This window comes from Rhizophagus irregularis, chromosome 3, assembly GCF_026210795.1.
Source record: "Rhizophagus irregularis chromosome 3, complete sequence".
Classification (NCBI taxonomy): Eukaryota; Fungi; Glomeromycota; class Glomeromycetes; order Glomerales; family Glomeraceae; genus Rhizophagus; species Rhizophagus irregularis.
In genome coordinates this window covers 3,540,146-3,560,713 of record NC_089431.1, presented here as the reverse complement: position 1 = coordinate 3,560,713, position 20,568 = coordinate 3,540,146, and the positions used below count along the sequence as shown (strand labels likewise).

General features: G+C 28.6%; 2 protein-coding genes across 2 annotated transcripts; one reads left to right on the top strand and one right to left on the bottom strand.

The window, feature by feature from the left end:
* Positions 1-989: 989 nt before the first annotated feature.
* OCT59_020893 (uncharacterized protein) lies at positions 990-1,820 on the top strand (the record flags this gene model as incomplete). The annotated part of the gene is made up of 4 exons (XM_066149473.1): positions 990-1,187; positions 1,268-1,367; positions 1,453-1,540; positions 1,604-1,820. 4 exons carry the CDS (start codon positions 990-992, stop codon positions 1,818-1,820), a joined length of 603 nt encoding a protein of 200 aa, XP_065990374.1.
* Positions 1,821-19,222: 17,402 nt separating this feature from the next.
* On the bottom strand, positions 19,223-20,010 carry OCT59_020892 (uncharacterized protein; the record flags this gene model as incomplete). The annotated part of the gene is made up of 2 exons (XM_066149472.1): positions 19,223-19,549; positions 19,618-20,010. 2 exons carry the CDS (start codon positions 20,008-20,010, stop codon positions 19,223-19,225), a joined length of 720 nt encoding a protein of 239 aa, XP_065990373.1.
* Between the last annotated feature and the right edge of the window lie 558 nt (positions 20,011-20,568).

Sequence of the window (20,568 nt, the reverse complement as noted above, 5' to 3'; positions counted from 1 at the left end):
GAGGCAAGAATCGATCTGAGGCACAACATATATATATACGTACATAGTATTTTTTAGAATTTTGGCGTAATAATTGATAATCTAGTATTATAAATTTAACCATATAAATAAAATAATGGGCTAACTGCAGAATACACATATAGTGCAAAACGTTTATTAAAATATCACATGCAATTTTGCATATCGGTCATATAAGAAATCCAATTGTGAAATAAATAGTAGCGCAAAAATAATAAATGGCGCATTTAAAAAATCAATGACGCAAAAAAATAATGGTAGACCAGTTGTCAGGTCAAATGCTTGTACATTTAGTTATGAAGTATTACATTTTGTTAAAAACTAAACCAAAATCATTGAAACGTCTAGCGAGCACTTAAGGTAAATTCATCATTTTGTTATCACATACCATTCGAATATATTTGAATTGAGGCGGCCGCTGTTGAGTATTAGATCATCATTTTGTAATCACATACCATTCGAAATTGAGGCCGCTGTTGATAAAGTAATAAGTGATTAAATTCTTTTTTTCAATTGATAAAAAGGTTCAAATTTGTGTAATTTTTTTTATAGAGAGATGGTTATAAAGTGTTTAGTAATGTTGCGAGTGAGTCACGGGGTGAGTCACGGGTGAGTCGCGGGTGAGTCGCGGGTGAGTCGCGGTGTTCAGTATATTATAAGTATTATATTATTGCGGGTGAGTCACGGGTGAGTCGCGGGTAAAATTGCAGAATTACACATAAACATAAGTAATTCAATTTGATCAATCAGCGTAGTAATTCATTACATCATTAATAAGTAATATTATTTATTAGACTTTTTTTAATTTATTGATATTTATTACATCATTAAAACGTAAGTATTATTTAATTTATGAAAAAAAAATTAAATCAAATTCATTCGTTTCCATTTTACATTTTTTTTTTAAAAAAAATTAATTCAAAATTTTTTTTTCTTCAAAAAAAAAAAATATTTCAATTTCAATTAACATTATGTGGACCGACGACGAAGTAAGAATGCTCATCGATGAAAGGAAAGAAGGTAATGCACATTACCACTCGCTTGGCGGTAGTAATTGCAAGCGAGCTTGGTGGATCTCAACCGCTGGAAAAATCAACCAAAGATTCAAAACAGTTTATACTGGACGTCAAGCGAGCGAAAAATTCCATGGTATTGTAAAGGATTGCCGGGTAAATATTCAATATAATATTATACAATATTGTCATTATCTCTTCAAATGTAGGCTAATTTACTAATTTATAATCTTTAGAGTATGGAATTATCTATTATTAAGGATCCGAGGGGAAAAATAACAAGAAACGGGGAAAGATATTATTTAGAATTCAGAAATAAGTTTTGGAAAAAACCAAGTATTAACTTTTGAATCATCTTGTAAAGTGTTTTAATTTCTTTTTTAAATTCTAAATAATATTAAATTCTAAATAATATTTTTAGGATTGCAATTCCAACGGTCACAAACACAATTGCAACGGCAACGGTCACAAACACAACAACAGCAACAGCAGCGGGATCAGAATTGGCAGTATCGGGATCGGGATCGGGATTAGAATCAGGATCAAGATCAGGATCAAAAAAAATTACTTAGCCAACAACAACAGCAGCAGGATCAAGATCAGAATCAGGAGGATCAGGATCAAAAATTACAAAGGCAACAGCAACAGCAACAGCAGGATCAACAAAGGCAACAGCAACAGCAGCAGCAGGATCAGGAACAGGAAGTGGTTCAAATATTTGAGGAAGAAGAAGGAGGTTCTCAATCAAGCCTCGCAAGCCTCGCAATTTGGGAAATCGACGATGATTAATTAATGTTAATTAAATTGCGAGGCTTGATGTTAATTAATTAATTTCATATTATTATAATTATTGCTTATTTCTTAGTATATATTAACGTTTTAATAATTAATTAATTAATATTATTCATTTTAATAAAAAAAATTTTTATATTATTATCATTGCTATAATATTAACGCGATTTTTATTATAAAGGCTAAATTGGCCAAATGAATGCCTGCCTAATTGTTATATTTAACTATAAACAATTTTATTTATAAACGTTATTATAATACATTACAATACGTCGTCTATGCAGTCTGTTATAATAAATACGTCTGTTATTAGTCCAGATATCGGTAAAGAATTCTATACTTATTTGAGAACTATTGCAAATACTTATTCAGATTTTAACGGCAAGTAAGGCAGACGTTTATTTCTAATTTTATTAGATTGAAATTACGTATAATATAGGGCGTTATAAAATTTACAATACAAAAAGAACTAATAAGAATTTTTCCTACAGTTTTATTTAAGAAAGTTTTATTTAAGAAATCCGACATACACATCGCGCGTAATACAATTTCAGATTATTTGACAATTTTTAATTAAATTGTTTATTTCTATTCTTCCATACATTCCTTATCAATAATATATGTTTTACGTCCCAATTTCATAAAACCTACACATCTATTGATTGCAGTAACATCAATAAATTGTGTAGAACCATCACCTACAAAGGAAGTTGTACCTAATGAATCTTCATTAACTTCATTTGTCCATGTTACGTTCGCTAGCATTATTTTCTGATCCATATACCCGTATAAAAAATAATAATTAACCTGGGCGTAAAATGATTTAGTTACGAATTCTGGGATTGCACTTGGTAAGTGAGCCCATTTGTCAATTTCTAAACGGGTCTAAAATGAAAATTATTAAATAAAACTTACAAAATTAATTTACAAAATTAATAAATGATTATATTGCATTAAATACTAACCAAAACAGTGTAATTAATTCGTGCCCAGTCTTTATTTCTACGTATCCATTCTGACCCAATTACTCGACCATCGGAAGTTATTAAACGACCAAATTTTGTTCCGTTAGTTTCAAAATCCTAAAAAATGTAAAAAATGTAAATATTAGTCAATATTTAATTTTAAAATTGAAAATAAAATAACATAAAATAAAATAATACATACATTTAATCGCATTTCTGATGCACGATCATCTATTACACATAAATGATCTTTTATTTTTTTAACTTCTTGGAATGTAAGAGTATATGGTTTAGAAGGCCATTGAAATTCTTCTTCATAATTCTCATTTGTATAAACCAAGTGCTCTTTATATTTTTTATCAGATATAGGAGGAAAGATCTGGTCATAAAATTTTCTAAAATAACACAAATTATTAAATAATTCTAACAAATATACATTGTTTGTTAGATTTTTATATGGATGGAGGCGTGATTTTGCTAGCGGTTGTAACATTCCACAAGTACGTTCCATAGGAAACTGCCATGTTGACCAACATGGTCCAGTATCCTGAATACTATCAGCAACATGTAAAATATAATGAAAGCATACTTTCATTACACTTAGTCGGGCAGCCAAAAACTGATAATAATAACTAAAAATAATATTATTTTAATAAAAGAACAATAATTCAATAAATAAAATAAATGTTGTAATATATATACCGTTCATAATGTTGATAAAATAGCAATAATAATTTCCTTATTTCTTCTTGATCATGTAAAGATAATACTCGTTTTTGACAAAGCTGAACAGCTTTAACAAAAAAGGACCAACCTTTAAGATAATTTGCCGGCAAACGATCTTTTAATAAAGGTAAAGAATATAAGGTTATCCATGAAGCCCACTCCTCTGCTTTGTAACCATTATGGTGATGTAAGATATTTCGTGGTGGTCGACCAAAATCAGTTGGAATGGATTTTCTTACGGTTTCCATTTCAATCCCAATCTCAGTCCATTGTTTGTTGTTAATTACATATGGCTGATCATTAAGAATAGAATCTTTAAAAAAACAACCCATCCAATGTTTTAACATATATAATGCGATGTTTTCATAAAACAAATGCATAATATCTATTGGAAAACATGTAGGAAATCGAGTTGTTTCTATTTCTAATAAAACACTACGTCCTGTAACACCTATTTCAAAATAATAATTATTAATTTTATAGTAAAAAAAATTATGTTGCAATAGATTTATTATTTACCTAAATCAGAAATTAATGTATCGCGTGTTCTTGATGGCGGTATTGTCGTTATTTGTTCAATTCTTATCATATAATCTCTATGAGTTCTTTTTGGTAAATCTGATGGATTATAAGTTTTATATGTTTCAATTGATGGTGGTGGTGTTGTAGGATAATATACATGATTATTATATATCCCACGAAGATCACAGTAACGACATGCCATGTATGAATTATGTCCAGTTAAGCAAGCAAGTTTTGACAATCCAGGAGTATCTCCAGACCAGGAAAGTACCGTAACTTTTAAGAGGAAATTCTCATTCGTAGCACCATCATAGCATTCAACACCATCTACAAATTTACAAATTTACAATTATTTTTAATATATTTTTTTTATCATTAAGTTTTATCATAATGTATGTAATTAAAATTACCATTTAATAAGCATAATTCTTCAACTATTGGTTTCATAAAAGAATTAAAATTTTTTGGAGCTTTAGGACCCGGGATGATTGAAGTAATAAGTAAATTTTCTTTTTTTACACGTTGATGGGGTGGCAAATTAGCATTAATAAATAAAACTATCCAACAATCATCACATTTTTGTTTGAATAGTTGATAACCGTCAACAGAACCTAAAAGTGCAATATCACGATCGTCTTGAAAATATCCCTCTTGGGATAGATATTTATATTGTGAGCCGTCAAATACATCGCCAATAGCACCATTATCTTCTCTGGTAATATATTCAGAACGATAACGTAATTGTTTTGCGCGTGTTGGATCTTGATATTGAATTTTAAATCGATTCTGAATTGAAAAATATGCTACTTGTGCTCTTGGTCGTCCTCCTTCTTGATAACGTTCAGCTTTACAATAGGTACATTTATTTAATGTTTCCAAATTACCAGTAAAAGCGCAGCATGAATTTATGCACATATCAACCCAAATTGGTTTAATAGGAACTATATTTTTAAGTGTTTTTATTAGTGTATATTGACTTGTAAAATTACCACTAGCTGCAGTAACAATTTCTTTAAAGGCTGCATCAGTAATATTTCGTCGAGTTTTTACTTCAAGAAGACGTAAACCTCTAGCAACTTCATCATTAATACTATTAATATTAGACCCTACAATATTAGACCCTACAAATAATATGTATTTGCATTAATAATAAATAATTTTAAATAAATAAATAAATATTGCGTATATTACCTTCTGTTAAATTAATACCGTCATCAGATGATTCATTATCGCTACTATATAGTCCTTTTTGTAATACTTCAAACGTATTATTATCATCAAAAGAATCATATAAACTTTCATAAGATTCAGATTCAGTTGCAGTTGATGATTCTGTTTTTTCATCAGAATTGTCACGATTGTCATGGTGTTCTTGATTGTCATCATAGCAATCATCATCAATTACCATGAGAACGGGAGTAGGAGATCTTGAAGATCTATTATCAAATTCATTCCTCCTATCATCATTACAATTAAAATATAATATAAAACATTTAATAATCATTATTAGTTAACGAATAACAGAAATATTCTCCTTAATACTTACTGTTTATATTCTACATCATTATCATCATGATTATTATCGTCGTAGTCGTTATTATTATCATCATTATCGCCATCATTATCGTGGTCGTCATCGTGATCGTTATCGTCATCGTGGTCTTTGTCGTGGTCGTTATTATTATCATCATTATCGTTATCATTATTATCATCCTCATGATCGTTATTATTATTATTATTATCATCATTATCGCTATCGTCGTCGTCGCTATCATCATCGTTGTCGCTAAAATTATAATTCTTTTTTGCATTTTTAATATGTCTCCATTTGGTAGTAGGATGCACATATTTACCAATATTATCTGATCCTTTTTTTTTACATTTGGAACATATACATAATACTTTATTATTCGACATTTTTTTTCCAATACTTTTTTTTCACAATTTATAAAAAATAAACACTTTTTTTTTACACTATACAAGATTTATAAAAATTAAAAACTAAAATACTTTTTTTTTTCACACTGCATAAAATTTATGTTTCAGATTTTATAAGCTAAAAAATTTTGATTTATCTTTATTCGGAATAATTTGTACACAAATATTCCTGTCGTTTTAAGATGGCTGTGTAATTTAAAAATAGATGAAAACTCCTTTTGTATTCCTTTTTTGTACTTCGAATATTGTATTAAAAAAAAGATTTTTTTTTTTTAAGAACAATTGATAATGTTTCTGCCTATTTTTTTTTTAAAAAAAAAGCATTATACATATCTCTTTACATACATCTTTACACCAGTGTTACACACCCATTTATTTCGTTGCGATTAACGACGGATTAATCATCTTAAAAAAAATTATCCTCGTTCGAGGATCTAACACTTAATCTACAGTAATACTATCACTATTTTTTTGTCGTCAAAAAAAATATATTTTTACGTCAACAATTATTCATCAAATTAAATAACTATTATTTTAAATAAGTATTACATTCCTGTAAAAATAGCTTTAAATCATGGAAATTTTCATCTCGATATCCGTGAATGTATCATTTTCACGGAATTTTTACGGAAGACACGGAAGACACGGAGAAATAATGGAAAAATTCGGATAAAAATTTTTTATAGGGGTTAAAATCTTATGATAAAATGGCTGTGTAATTTTAAAATAGATATGAAAACCTCCTTTGTATTCCTTTTTTGTACTTTGAATGCTGTCATTTTTTAAAAAAAGATTGTTCTTTTTTTTTTTTTTAAAAAAAAAGATCGCTTTAAGAAACTTTGGTCTTCGGTTGAAGTCTTATGATGAAAAACCCCTTTTTGTATTCCTTTTTTGTATACAATATTACTGTCAAATATTGTCACTTTTGTATTCCTTTTTTGTATACAATATTGCTGTCAAATATTGTCAATTTTTTTTAAAAAATCTTAAGAAAATCGATAATGTTTCTACTTTTTTTTTTAAAAAAAAAAAAAAAAAAAAATAGGAAACAACTTCCCAAAAAATATTAATACTAAATCTAGTGGAAAATCTTCATATTTTTATTAAGTCACGCACGATTATAATAATTTGTTATAATAATTTGTATCGTTTATTCATTTTATTATTCTTTATTTAAAAAACTCTACCGTAACTGTTGAAATAGCTAAAAATAGATGTTATAAAAACCCTTTTATATTCCTTTTTTGTACACAATATCGCTATCAATTTTTTTTAGAAAAAAAATTTGATCGTTGTATTTTTCTTTTTTAAGAAATGTCGATGATGTTTCTGCCTTTTTTTTTAAAAAAAAAATTATTCGTTTATCTTTCCTTTTTAGGAAAAATCGCTAATGTTTCTATATTTTTTTTTAAAAAAAAACCTCGTCAAGTTAATATAAATTCAGAGAAATTTAATTCATTCTTTTTTCTTCGTTTTCTTCATTCTATCTGAATTTCTCTTCATTACATTTGGATTTTTTTGTTATGGCTACTAACAAAAAATTAAATAAAATAACCATTCTTAATCAATCAAAAAAATCGTCAGATCTTCCTGTTCAACAAAATGTAAGTTAATTTTAGCATTTATATTGCAGTTTGATCTCTTTTTAACATTAAGTTTTAATTATAAATATAGAGAATTCTAGAAAAAGTGGTGGATGAAACTGTATCAATTTCCAAACCAACCGGTGCTTACATTAATATTGCAAAAATTTTAAACCTGACTAATGAGGAATTTAATGGTTACAAAGTTTGTAATATATAAATATGTAATTGTTGATATAATTCATGTATTATCATTTTAGGATTTAACTTTTATATATTTTACTAGTCAAGTATACGTTGTTAACAGGTCCGTCTCAGACTCTGTCAACTATAACTAAACGTTAGGGAGTCAATAGCTATAACGTAGTTTATATCAGCAAGACACGCAAAAACACAATACGCAAAATATAACACAATCACAGTTCGTTTTTAATATAAGAGTTTATTAAATAGTTAATACAAGTTAATCCCTAACTTATACTATCTATTTTCTATTTATCTGACACACTGACACACACTTTAACTTAAGAAAAATCAAAAGATATTTATATAAAAATAAAATATAAAGAAAATAATATAACTAAAATAAATAAAGTAAATAAAATAAATATAATAAATAAAAGAAATAATAAAAATAATAAAAATAACATAAATAATATAAATAACAAAAATAACAATTGTAACGTTAATCAGATCTACAAAATTATTTGATTACATAATGATTGATCTACTAATTAATCATCTGATTTTTAAATCACGTGATTTTTACTGCGCCATAATCTTCGTTATCAAATCTCCCTCACTAAATTTTGAGTTCCCACGAAAAATAATTAAAGCCAAATAAATTTTATCTTTTCTTTTCACTTCACTCCCAACCCGCTATTAAATGAAAAAAAACTGGTCATCCATGTAATACCAAAACAGTAGGCCCTCGAAAGGGACACGAACCAAAGTCCATGTAAAGCTAAGGTATTAGCCTTCTCAAATGTGGCCATCAAATGATCAGGACACGGGTGACATCGATCCTGGGAAGAAATTCATTATCAATTTAAAAGAAAATCATGAATTATGGGATCGGGATGGGCTGGTAAATCATCAGAAAATTGTTGTAAGTTTTTTTTCCATAAATGTTGAAAATCTGGTAACCTAATTAAGATTTTTCTCGTCTCCTTTCTTTTCTCGTCATCATGGTATACAAGAAATACAATAACCAGAAATCTACGCCAAGAGAACGTATCAGACTAACTAAAAAGAAAAATAAATGTAGTTCTCAAAAAAACCATAATAAGCGATTTTTTGTTCGCAAATCTAAGAAAGAAAAAGAAGAAGGAAAGGAAACGCAAAAATTATCACAAAGGGCAGTTCGAGTGGCCTCTGAATTTTTTCTTCAAAACAGGGAACTTCGTGAAGAAATAATTCAACTACGTCAAGAAGTTCAAGAACTTCAGGAGGAAGTACAAGTCCGAGAAGATTTTTCGATTATAAAATCTTCTCAAGAATCTCAGGTGCAACAAGAACTTCAACAACAAGTTCAACAACTGCAACAACAATTATCATCACTCCAGGAGCAACTCCAAGAAGCTTCGTCACGTGACGAATTAGTTGAACAACAACAAGCTTCTCTTCCTCTTACTAATTCTGAACAGTATCAACTAGTCGCTGAGAATGAAATTATGTTGAATGATATCCAGGAACGTGACGATTTCATTCAACGGCTTAAAAATGAGAGAGTAAATGAACATCTTGCTTTTCGTCGGTAAATTTCAGCTTTGAAGGAAAATTGCAATAGGTTGCGTCGGGAAAGAAATGCTGCACACTATAGGGCTGAAGGGATGATAGTTTTGCTTAGAAATAGAGATAATTCTCGTAATCCTCCTTCTTCCATATAATTTTCTTTTCTATTATGTAATCATCTTTTATTATTTTGTTATATAATAAATATAATATATATATGATAAAAAAAATTTTTTTTTTTTTTTTTTCACAAAATTTTGTAAATTTTCTGGGGCATTGAGTCGCATATTCATGCTGATCATTTTTGATCAGTTTGTTCAACATAAAAACTAATTTGATTTGTCGATCATCATTGATTTCTAATTTTGTCAATCATTCACGATTAATTTATCGATTTTAAGGATTATCATTAACTAAATTCAGCTCCACATAATAATCGAAATTCTTGTGACTTTAACTTTTTCAACATCATAAAAGTTACTAATTTTGTTCTAAATATTTGTTCTACTCCTATATTAAGAAAAATATGATAGGTCCTAATACATCCTTGATAAAAGTGTGTCGTCATTCTAGATCTAAATAAAGTTTTCTGAGCACGTGATAATATTTGATTTTCTAATAATTGTCCAAGTTTATAAGCATAAAATAAAGTGTATTGTCTCCTTTTTAGTCGTGAATATCTTTGTAATAATTGATAGTATTGGATAAATTTTTGGTCTGATGATAATTCGTCATTTACAGGATCTACAGGAAAAATTATTTCTATTGGTTCAATTTCTATTAAATCGTTGAAAATATCTACTGGAGTCATTTTGAAAATTATTTCTTATTTACTGAACGTCTAGTCTTTTTATATTATTTATAACAACCATAGGTTGCCAATTTTGTCGATCATGATATAATTTAAGTAACGTTCCATTAACTGGAGTTATTAAAACTCGTCCTTCCAAAGTTCTTAATTTGTATGATCCATTTAATAAAACTTGATGGATGTAAAATGGTCCTTTCCATTTAGGGTCTAATTTTCCAGACCATTGTTTTTCTTTAGCTGCATTAAAATAAAGAACTTTGTCTCCTATTTGGTAAGAAATATTTTTCTTTAATTTTGCGTCATGTCGATCCTTTTGTTTCTGCTGTGATTTATTGATCTGCACACGTGCCTCTTCTCTGATTTGTGGTACATCATCAATTAAATGTTTGACACGTTTTAATAAAGTATCAGAATTATTACACAAATTATCATCATTATCTATTGGTAATTTTGCTGATCGTCCATATACTAAAAAGAAAGGTTCTATTTTTGTTGAAGAATTTTTACTGGTTCTATATGCAAATAAAATTGGTGCGATAAATAAATCCCATTCATCAGTATCTGTTGCAGTTTTTGCTAAAGCTTCGCATAGTGTTCTATTAAATCGTTCCACTAATCCATTTGTTTGTGGATGATAAGGAGTAGAAAAATGATGTTTAATTTGAAATCGCTGGGTAAGACTGTCGATCATTTTATTATTGAAATGAGATCCTCTATCTGATAAAATTCTTGAAGGACATCCATGTTGACAAATAATATTTTCATAAATAAAGGTAGCAACATTTTCTGCTGTAGCTTCTGATAAGGCTTTCGCTTCAGGCCATTTTGTTAAATAATCTATTGCGACTACAATATATCTATTACCTTTTTTAGAGCATGGTAAAGGTCCTACTATATCTATTCCAATTTGATAAAAAGGTTCAAAGGCAGGTATTGGGTGTAATGGTTCTGTTCTTTTATACTTTCCCCTTCTTTGACATTGATCACATGCTTGAACATACGCTCTTATATTTTCATACATTTGAGGCCAGTAATACCTGGAACGTATTTTCTCAAACATTATATCTGTAGCAAAATGTCCAGCTGTTGGATCATTATGCATCATAAAAAGAACAGGTTCTGCTTCATAGTTTCTGATTACTCTGAGTAAATTGTTTTGTTGTCTTTTGTCTATTTTGTAGATAAAGTTATTTTTGATGATAAAATTTTTAGAAAAATTAATAAATTTGCGCTTTTGTTGTGTTGTTAAATTTGGTGGTAGTTGTTGTGATTGTAAATATTGATAAAGGTTTTGGTATTGTTGTAGTTCCATATTGTTTTGATTGATTATTATTAAAGGTTTTGTTGTTTTAATTGGTTAATAATTGAATTGGATAATTGTATAGATAATAAATAAATAATAATAATAAATAATAAAATAAAAAAAAAGAAAATTTAATAAAGATGGGAAAAGAAATTAAATCGATATTTCCTTTGAGAGTGTTCCCAAAATGGTTCATTAATTAAATATTCAGGTTTAAATTCAGGTTGAATAATGTTGAATTTCTTAGGAATTCTTTGTGGTCTACTATATCCATCATTTTGTACTTCATAAATATTCTTTTCTTCGCCAATAATTGCTAGAAAACATTCAGCTGAATTAATAGGTTCTTCTGTTGGATTAATTCTTGAGAGAGCATCTGCATTGGCATTGGCTTTTCCAGCTCTATGCTGAATAGTAAAATCATATTGCTGTAGTTGCATAATCCATCTCGCTCTCCTTCCAGTTGGAATTTTTGAAGTTTGTAACCATTTGAGGGCAGAATGGTCAGTAACTACTGAGAAAGGTAATAATCCTAAATAATGCTGAAAATAATTAATTGCCCATACAATAGCCAAACATTCTAGGTCTGTTACAGCATAGTTTTGTTCATGTTTATTTAAACTTCTACTTGCATAAGCAACTACATATTCTTTTCCTTCTTTATCTTTTTGAGAGAGTACAGCTCCTAATCCTGTTCCAGAAGCATCAGTATATAAAATAAAAGGTTGTTCAAAGTCGGGATACCTCAAAATAGGTGCTGAGATTAATCTTTCTTTCAGGTGTTCAAATGCTTTCTGTTGCTTCTCTGTCCATTGAAATGGAGTTTCTTTTTGTAATAACTTAGAGATAGGCTTCGCAATTTTAGAAAAATCCTTGATAAATTTTCTGTAATAGGAGAATAATCCTAAAGCCGATCTAATTTCAGTAACAGAGGTGGGTGCAGGAAAATTTCTAATCTTCTCTATTTTTGAAGGATCAACTCTTATACCATCTCTTCCTACGATATGTCCAAGGAAAGCAATACTAGGAAGGCAAAAATAACATTTCTTCAGCTTAATTTTTAAATTAGCATTTCTGAGCGCTTGGAAAACTTGAGTAATATTATCCAGATGTTGTTCAAAGGTCTTTGAGTAAATAATTATGTCATCTAAATAAACAGCCACGAATTTTCCCAAAAACTCTTGTAATACATAGTTCATTAACCTTTGGAAGGTTCCTGGAGCATTCCTCAATCCAAAAGGCATGACGTTAAATTCATATAATCCAAAATCTGTTATAAAAGCTGTTTTTTCCTTGTCTTTAGGATCCATTTCCACTTGCCAAAAGCCACTAGCAAGGTCTAATGTAGAGAACCAATTAGCAGTTCTGAAGGATTCAAGCAAATCATCGATACGAGGTAAGGGATATGCGTCAGGTTTTGTAACTTTATTGAGCGGTCTATAATCAACACACATTCGCAGGTCTCCTCCTTTCTTGTCTACTATTACTACTGGTGCAGCCCATGGGCTCATGGATTTCTTTATCATTCCTTGTTGTTCCAACTTCTTTATTTCTTCTCTAAGGAATTCTTTCTTCTTAGGGTTAGTTCTGTAGGGACTTCTTGCTTGAGGTGCAGCGTCTCCAGTGTGGATTTGATGTTTAATTAATCCAGTTCTCCCAATATCAGTCTGGCTCTTTGCACAAATATCTTCATTGTTGTTCAATACTTGTTGGAATTGTGTCTGTTGATGATCTGTAAGCGGTCCGACATGTAGGTCTTTTTGGATATTCCACTCATTTCCTTTTTCTGCTTGAGCTAAGAATAGTGCAGGATTATCAGTTTTATCTTCATCATCTTCAGTTAGGTAATCATTTAAAATATCTTCTAATAAATTATATTGGTCAGGAATTTCCTCCTTTTCATCCCAAGGGTTATAGTTTAGTGGTTGTTGATACCATTGTTCCCATATTTCTTCATCTTCACTTGATTCACTATTAAGAAGGTGAATTTCTTTTTCAATTAGGTCATCCTCATACTCATATTCATCAAAAATTTCGTCTATTTCATTGTCAATTTCTTCTTCTTGGAAAGATACATATCTGGGAACTTCTCCAATATGAATTGAAATAGGTGCAAGAATAGTTTTAGCTAGGAAAGTCAATTGAACTGATTTATTATTGAAATCAAGTACAGCTCTGGTACGCCTAAACCAGTCAGTTCCTAAGAGTAGGGTTTCATCCTTTGAGTCAATAACATGGAAAGTGGTAGGGATAAGGAGAGTTTGAATTACTATAGGTACTTTTTCTATTTGTCCTAAGGCTCTGTTTCTTGTCCCATCCGCAGTGACTACAATAGTGTTGGAGGGTTTAGTGATTTTCAATCTCAACTTTCGAGCAAGAGATTTGGTGATAACACAAACAGCAGCTCCTGAATCTAAAATTGCATAAACAGGATCTCCTTTAATTCTCACTGCACATTTCACAGCAGTGGTGTCTCTAGTATCACCTTCTTCTGAATCAGAGATTCTATCTACATAGTTAGTTTCTTGAGTCTTAGGTGGTCTTCTCAAAATTCTGGCAAAATCTTTCTTTTGGTCGTTATATTTCAAAAGTTGTCCAATCTTTGCTGAAGATGGCATATTTAATATGTCATCTGAAATGCGATAAGGAGGCATCTGTTCAATAATTGAGGGCATTCTTGGGGTTCTTTTAACAGTTCTTTTTGGTGGAACAGCAGGAGTAGCAGTTGTTTCAATAACTTCATCCATTGGAATATTGATATTTTGTCTTGGTTGGGGTCTTCTCAATCTCTGTTCTTGTTGTGATTCAGATGAAATAATATTTTCTACAGCTCTTGGTTGTTTAGGTTTTGGCCTATAGTTAGTGGTTGGTTGAGATCTAGAACGAGTAGTGACATAGGCTTCAGCTTCCTCATAATTGTCATCGTAATAATCTTGATAATATTCATCTTCATAATAATTATCATAAGAATCATAAGTTTCTTCATATGTTTCCAAATAATGAGCATCTCTTCTTTGAGGTCTTCTTGCATTTCTTTCTGACATACAATCTCTAGTGTAATGTCCTTTTTCTCCACATCTGTAGCATTCGATATCTCTTATATCAGTTCTGGGTCTATTAGGTCTGAAAGTTTGGGTTAAATTATTTGGTTGAGTATATCTCGCAGGTTGGATTCTTCTAACAGGTTGTGGTTGAATGGGTTGAGTTTGAGCTAATAAAGCACTAGATAAATTTGCATAGTTAAGTGAAAGTTTCTGCATTTGTTGAGTTAATGCTTCAATTGCTTCCATTTGAGGACTTTCAGTTTTTGCAGGTGTGGTTAATACAGTAGCTACTTTAGTAGCAATTCCAGTAACACTTGGTCCTAAATGTGCGTAATTTAATCCGGTTTCAACTTTTCTTGCATTACCAATGACATCAGATAAAGTATTAGCATCTTGTAAATGTACCATAGGAGTGATAGTAGGAGTTAATCCAAAAAGGAACATTCTAATTTTCTGAGCATCAGGAATAGCATTGGTAGTATCAACTCTCTTTAATAACCTTTGGAATTTAGCGGCATAATCATTTACTGTTTCATTACTACCTTGTCTTAAGGTGAGTAATTCCTGATACCATTTATTTTTGCAAGTATCATTTGCAAAATATTTTTTAAAAAGGTCTGTAAAATTATTGCCAGTGTTTTGTCCAGATTCCCAGTGGTTACCTATTGTAGCAGAATTAGTATCATACCAATCAGATGCAGCACCTCTTAAATAAGAAGCTGCAACTGCTAGTTTTCTCTCAGGAGTAGTCCAACCATTAGTAGCAGCAGCCTTTTCAAAAATAGCTAACCATTCGATAGGATCTTCATCTTCTTTTCCAGAAAAGGGTTCAATTTTTGCAATATTACTTCCTCTGCTCAAAAGATTGGCAGCATTATTACCAAAAACAGTTTGCAAAGCATTGGTGATAGCAGCTTCGTCAGCCATATTTTGATTATAAACAGGAGGGTTATCTATGAGATTATTAGGGTTATTATTTCTTTCAGTTTGGATATCAGTGTTAAGTTGAGCAACTAATTGAGGTGTAACAGGATTATTAAAATAGTTTGTTCTATGAGTAAGATTGAAGAAGAAAAATACTAGATTTCTGATAGGATCAGGTCTTTGCTGGTATCTAATACTAAAAAGTAGTTTACTAGATAGGATTAAAACTTGGAGTCCTTTGATTCTATTGTTATCTAATTGAAATGCTTGACAGAAGATAGGTAAAGCCCTTATAGTGTAGGAGGTATAACTAACTGCAAAGAAGTAGTTACTAATCCAATTCCAGAAATTTTGAAAGGCAGGTGGTAAAACAAGAGGTGGAGGATAACAGATACGACAAGAATGATCTACAGTAGTAGGTGGATTTATATTTAAAAGATGTTGAGCAGTATGGCGAGTAGTTAATTGTAATTGTTGTTCGAAATGATCTTGTATGGTCATAAATCTCTTATGACCTGGCAGGAATCACCACTTTGTTAACAGGTCCGTCTCAGACTCTGTCAACTATAACTAAACGTTAGGGAGTCAATAGCTATAACGTAGTTTATATCAGCAAGACACGCAAAAACACAATACGCAAAATATAACACAATCACAGTTCGTTTTTAATATAAGAGTTTATTAAATAGTTAATACAAGTTAATCCCTAACTTATACTATCTATTTTCTATCTATCTGACACACTGACACACACTTTAACTTAAGAAAAATCAAAAGATATTTATATAAAAATAAAATATAAAGAAAATAATATAACTAAAATAAATAAAGTAAATAAAATAAATATAATAAATAAAAGAAATAATAAAAATAATAAAAATAACATAAATAATATAAATAACAAAAATAACAATTGTAACGTTAATCAGATCTACAAAATTATTTGATTACATAATGATTGATCTACTAATTAATCATCTGATTTTTAAATCACGTGATTTTTACTGCGCCATAATCTTCGTTATCAACGTGACCTAATTGAAGCGTATATCGATGTTGAAACGTCCTGGGAAAAGCAGGAGAGGAGAGCAATATTAAAAATTATCGAGAAGGTGAGTATATTGTAAATTAATCATACTTTAAATCAATACATTTATAATACATTTAACAAAATTTTTTTTTCAGTTCAAAGGGAATAATAGTCATTTTCCCAAAACAACAGGAGATTGGGCTATCAAAGAATTATTTCGCCGCTCGATGAACAATAAACGTAAATAATAATTTCATCTTTTGAATTATATTTATTTATAAAAATAAATACGTATTAATTTTTGAATTTTATAAAAGGTGCCCACCAAAAAAAAACTAAAGAAGAAGAAAACGGAAGTTATTTTAAAAAAGAATAAATCGGTGATCACTAGAGATAAAATTAAAAACAAAGTGGTCATTAGTAGTAGTGGAACTGCAGATGATTTATCAGATAAGGTATAATATATATAGTATAAGCATTTTGTTAAAAACATATTTTTAACTTCAGTTATATCTCTTTTAAACTTTTCTTGAAGTCTGATAATAACGATAATAATACAGACGTTGACGATACCAATACAAATGTCAGCGGAAAGAGCAGAAAGAAAAAAAATGATAATAATACAGACGTTGACAATACCAATACAAATGTCAGCGGAAAGAGCGGAAAGAAAAAAAATGATAATAGTACAGACGTTGGCAATACAAATGCCAGCGAAAAGAGCGGGAAGAAAAAAAATGAAAGAAAAAAATCTGGGCGGATTTCCAATCAACCGCGAAAAGGTAATAATTAATATTTATTTTTTCATTTTATATTACAAAAAATTTTTTATAATAATCAATTAATTTTTATTTTTATTTTAGATTATAACGAAAATAATAAAGTAAGTTATTTAATTTGAAATTAATTAGTTACAAATACTAATATTTTATTTTATTTCATAAATTAGAGATAACATACATAATATGCATATATATTTTAAATAAAGTAAATTTTTGTGTTGTCGTATTGCTTTTGTAATGAAATTTTGTAACTAATGCAAAATTAAAGTTTAAAAGTTCATTTTTCGTTAGTTAAAATTTTGTGTCACTACTTATCCGGTTAGTTTGGAAAATAAAAGAAATTGTCCAATTAAAATTATGTATATAATACACGTGATCTGATCGTCCAATTAAAATTAAATTATATTATACCACGTGATCTGATCATCAAAATAAATAATAAATATAACGCAGAAAATATTTGTTTATTTTTTTATTTCTTCAAACTTTTTTTCTTTTTTCTTCAAACTTTTCTTTTCGTTTATTTATTTTTTAACTTTTTTACATTACTAACTTACTTTTTTCACTACGCAGAATTTATTTTTTAACTTTTTTACATTACTAACTTACTTTTTTCACTACGCAGAAAATATTTGTTTATTTTTTTTAACCTTTTTTTTCTTCAAACTTTTTTTCTTCAAACTTTCTTTTCTTCAAACTTTCTTTTCTTCAAACTTTTTTTCTTCAAACTTTCTTTTCGGTAAGAAAATTTATTTTTTTTATCCTTTTATTTATTTTCTAACTTTTTTACATTTCAATTACTAACTTGCTTTTTTCACTAACTTTATACTTTTTTTTATTATTACTAACGCTAACAAACGCTAACAATTACTTTCCATACTACTTACTAATTTGCTTTCTTTATTAACTTCATACTTTTTTATTTTTAATATTAATAATTTACTTACAATAATTTATTTTACTTTCTTTTTTTTTATTATTACTAACGCTAACAAATGCTAACAATTTACTTTCCATACTACTTATTACTAATTCTAATTTTGCTTTCTTTACTAACTTCATACTTTTTTATTTTTAATATTAATAATTTACTTATACCAATAATTTACTTTACTTTCTTTAATATTTGATTTTATTTTCTTTATACATTTATAGTTTTAATTTATAGTTTATATCTAATACAGCGATAGTATATTATTTATGAATTATTATATATATATATTTATATTTTTTTATAGTTTTCTACATTTATAATTCATATCAAATATAGTGTTTTATTTTGTATATTAAATTAATAAAAATCCATAATTTCACTTTATAAATTTGCTTGTCGTTAATCGTTACTGACCAAATTTTAACTTACTGTAATCATAATTCCTAAAATTTGGCCCACAATAATTCCTAAATTCGGCTTACAATAATTCCTAAATTTGCCATAATAATTCTTAATAATTCGGCCCACAATAATTCCTAAATTCGGCCATAATAATTCCTAATAATTCCTAAAATTTGGCTCACAATAATTTCTAAATTCGGCCCAGAATAATTCCTAAAATTCAGCCTAAAATTTGGCTCAAAAATTAGACAATAATTATATAAAATCAGGTCATAAATTGGATGATTATTGTATGATTGCCATACAACTATTGTGTGATTTATTGCAATTTTTAGCACAATTATTGTATGGTCAAATATACAGAAATCATAGTGAATTTAATTGGATGTTTTTTCAACAAAAATCACACAGGCTTTTTTCATAGGGTTTCATTAATTCAATATATCCTTCAGGTGCATTTGTAGCGGTTGGTGGTCTTAAACCATCACATATTTCAATTATAAGTTCTGTATCATGAATTCTATCCCAAAAAGGTCTTCTACCTGTCATCAATTCCCACATAAATCATCCCAAAACTATATATATCTGAGGCTGTAGTATATTTTTGTCCTTTAAAAATCTCTGGTGCCATATAAGGAATAATACCATATTTCTCATCATTATTATCTGTATATTCAGTTGCAGATTTACTTATTCCTAGATCACCTAGCTATATATGTATTACTATTGCCATAATCATTTATTTCAACCAAGATATTTCCACTATATATGTAAATCTTTATGGATAATTTTGTTGCATGCATAGTACTAAGTCCTTTTGCCATTTTCCCTAGTAATCTACTAAGTTTTGTCTTCCAATCTTTAATATAAAAGTCATTACTTAAATAATGTGTCAAATCACCCGAACTATAATATGGCATAATAATAATAATAATTTTGGTAATAGGATCTTGTGTTATTCCTAAATAAGTACTGATGTAATAAACACTATTATTTATATTTGAAAGTATCTGATAAAATACCTTGAGCTAAAAAAAGAATCATTAGTTTACCATTTTCATTACATTGAAGATTAAAAATATTACATGGATCATACCTCATTCAGCTCCTTTAATGTAATGTTTTTGGAATTATTAAGATTTTTAAGAATAACTTTATAGTTTTTCACGCAAGTTCTATGAGTAATATTCGAATTTTCACGTTTAATATTATACCAATCAATTGGACCATCTACCCAAGTAGCTTTATAAACTTTACTATATCCTCCTTCGGCAATAAATTCTATATTTTTGAATTGATCATAAGTAACAAACTCCATTTTACCTTCCTCCCTGGCAAGGTTGACTTGTGTAAATCTGATGAAGTCATCAATAATTTTGTTTCCACTTGATTTAAACAGTATCTTTGATTTGTGGCATATGTGGCAAATCTGGTGACTTTCATCTAAAGTTTTTCTTTTTCTCTTACATTCATTACATTTTATAAACATATTTTTTTTACGTTGTGAGTTTCGCACTGGTTAATTTAAATACATGTTTTCTGATATTAAAAGTTAAATTTAAGTATGTAGTTCGTCGATTATTATAAATATATCAATTTTTTTTTAATCATTAGCGAAAGAAAATTATCGATATATATAATATTTTGATCATAAAAATCTTTGACAAAGGTTAATTAAAAAATTCTTTCTTCGAATTCTAAAAAATTTCATACAAAATTCCTTGTAGTGGAAATTCTAAAGAACTAATCTAGAACTGTATTTTAAAAATACGAGAATTCTTTCAAAGAATATGATCAGCGTCTTCCTTAAGGTAAAAATTAATTATTCAGGTATCAGTAAATCAAAATTATTGTAAAAATTTTACTAACTCGAAAAAAAGTGTAATACAAAACCCTATTCTAGTTCTATGATAATATCTCCGAAAAAAAAAAATTCTACACATTATCCCTTAAACTGTAGGGGTTAAAATTAATTTTAAAAATTTTTGAATTTTTAAAATATCTTAAGATCTAGTGATTATAGAAAGATGAAATTATATTTGTTAGA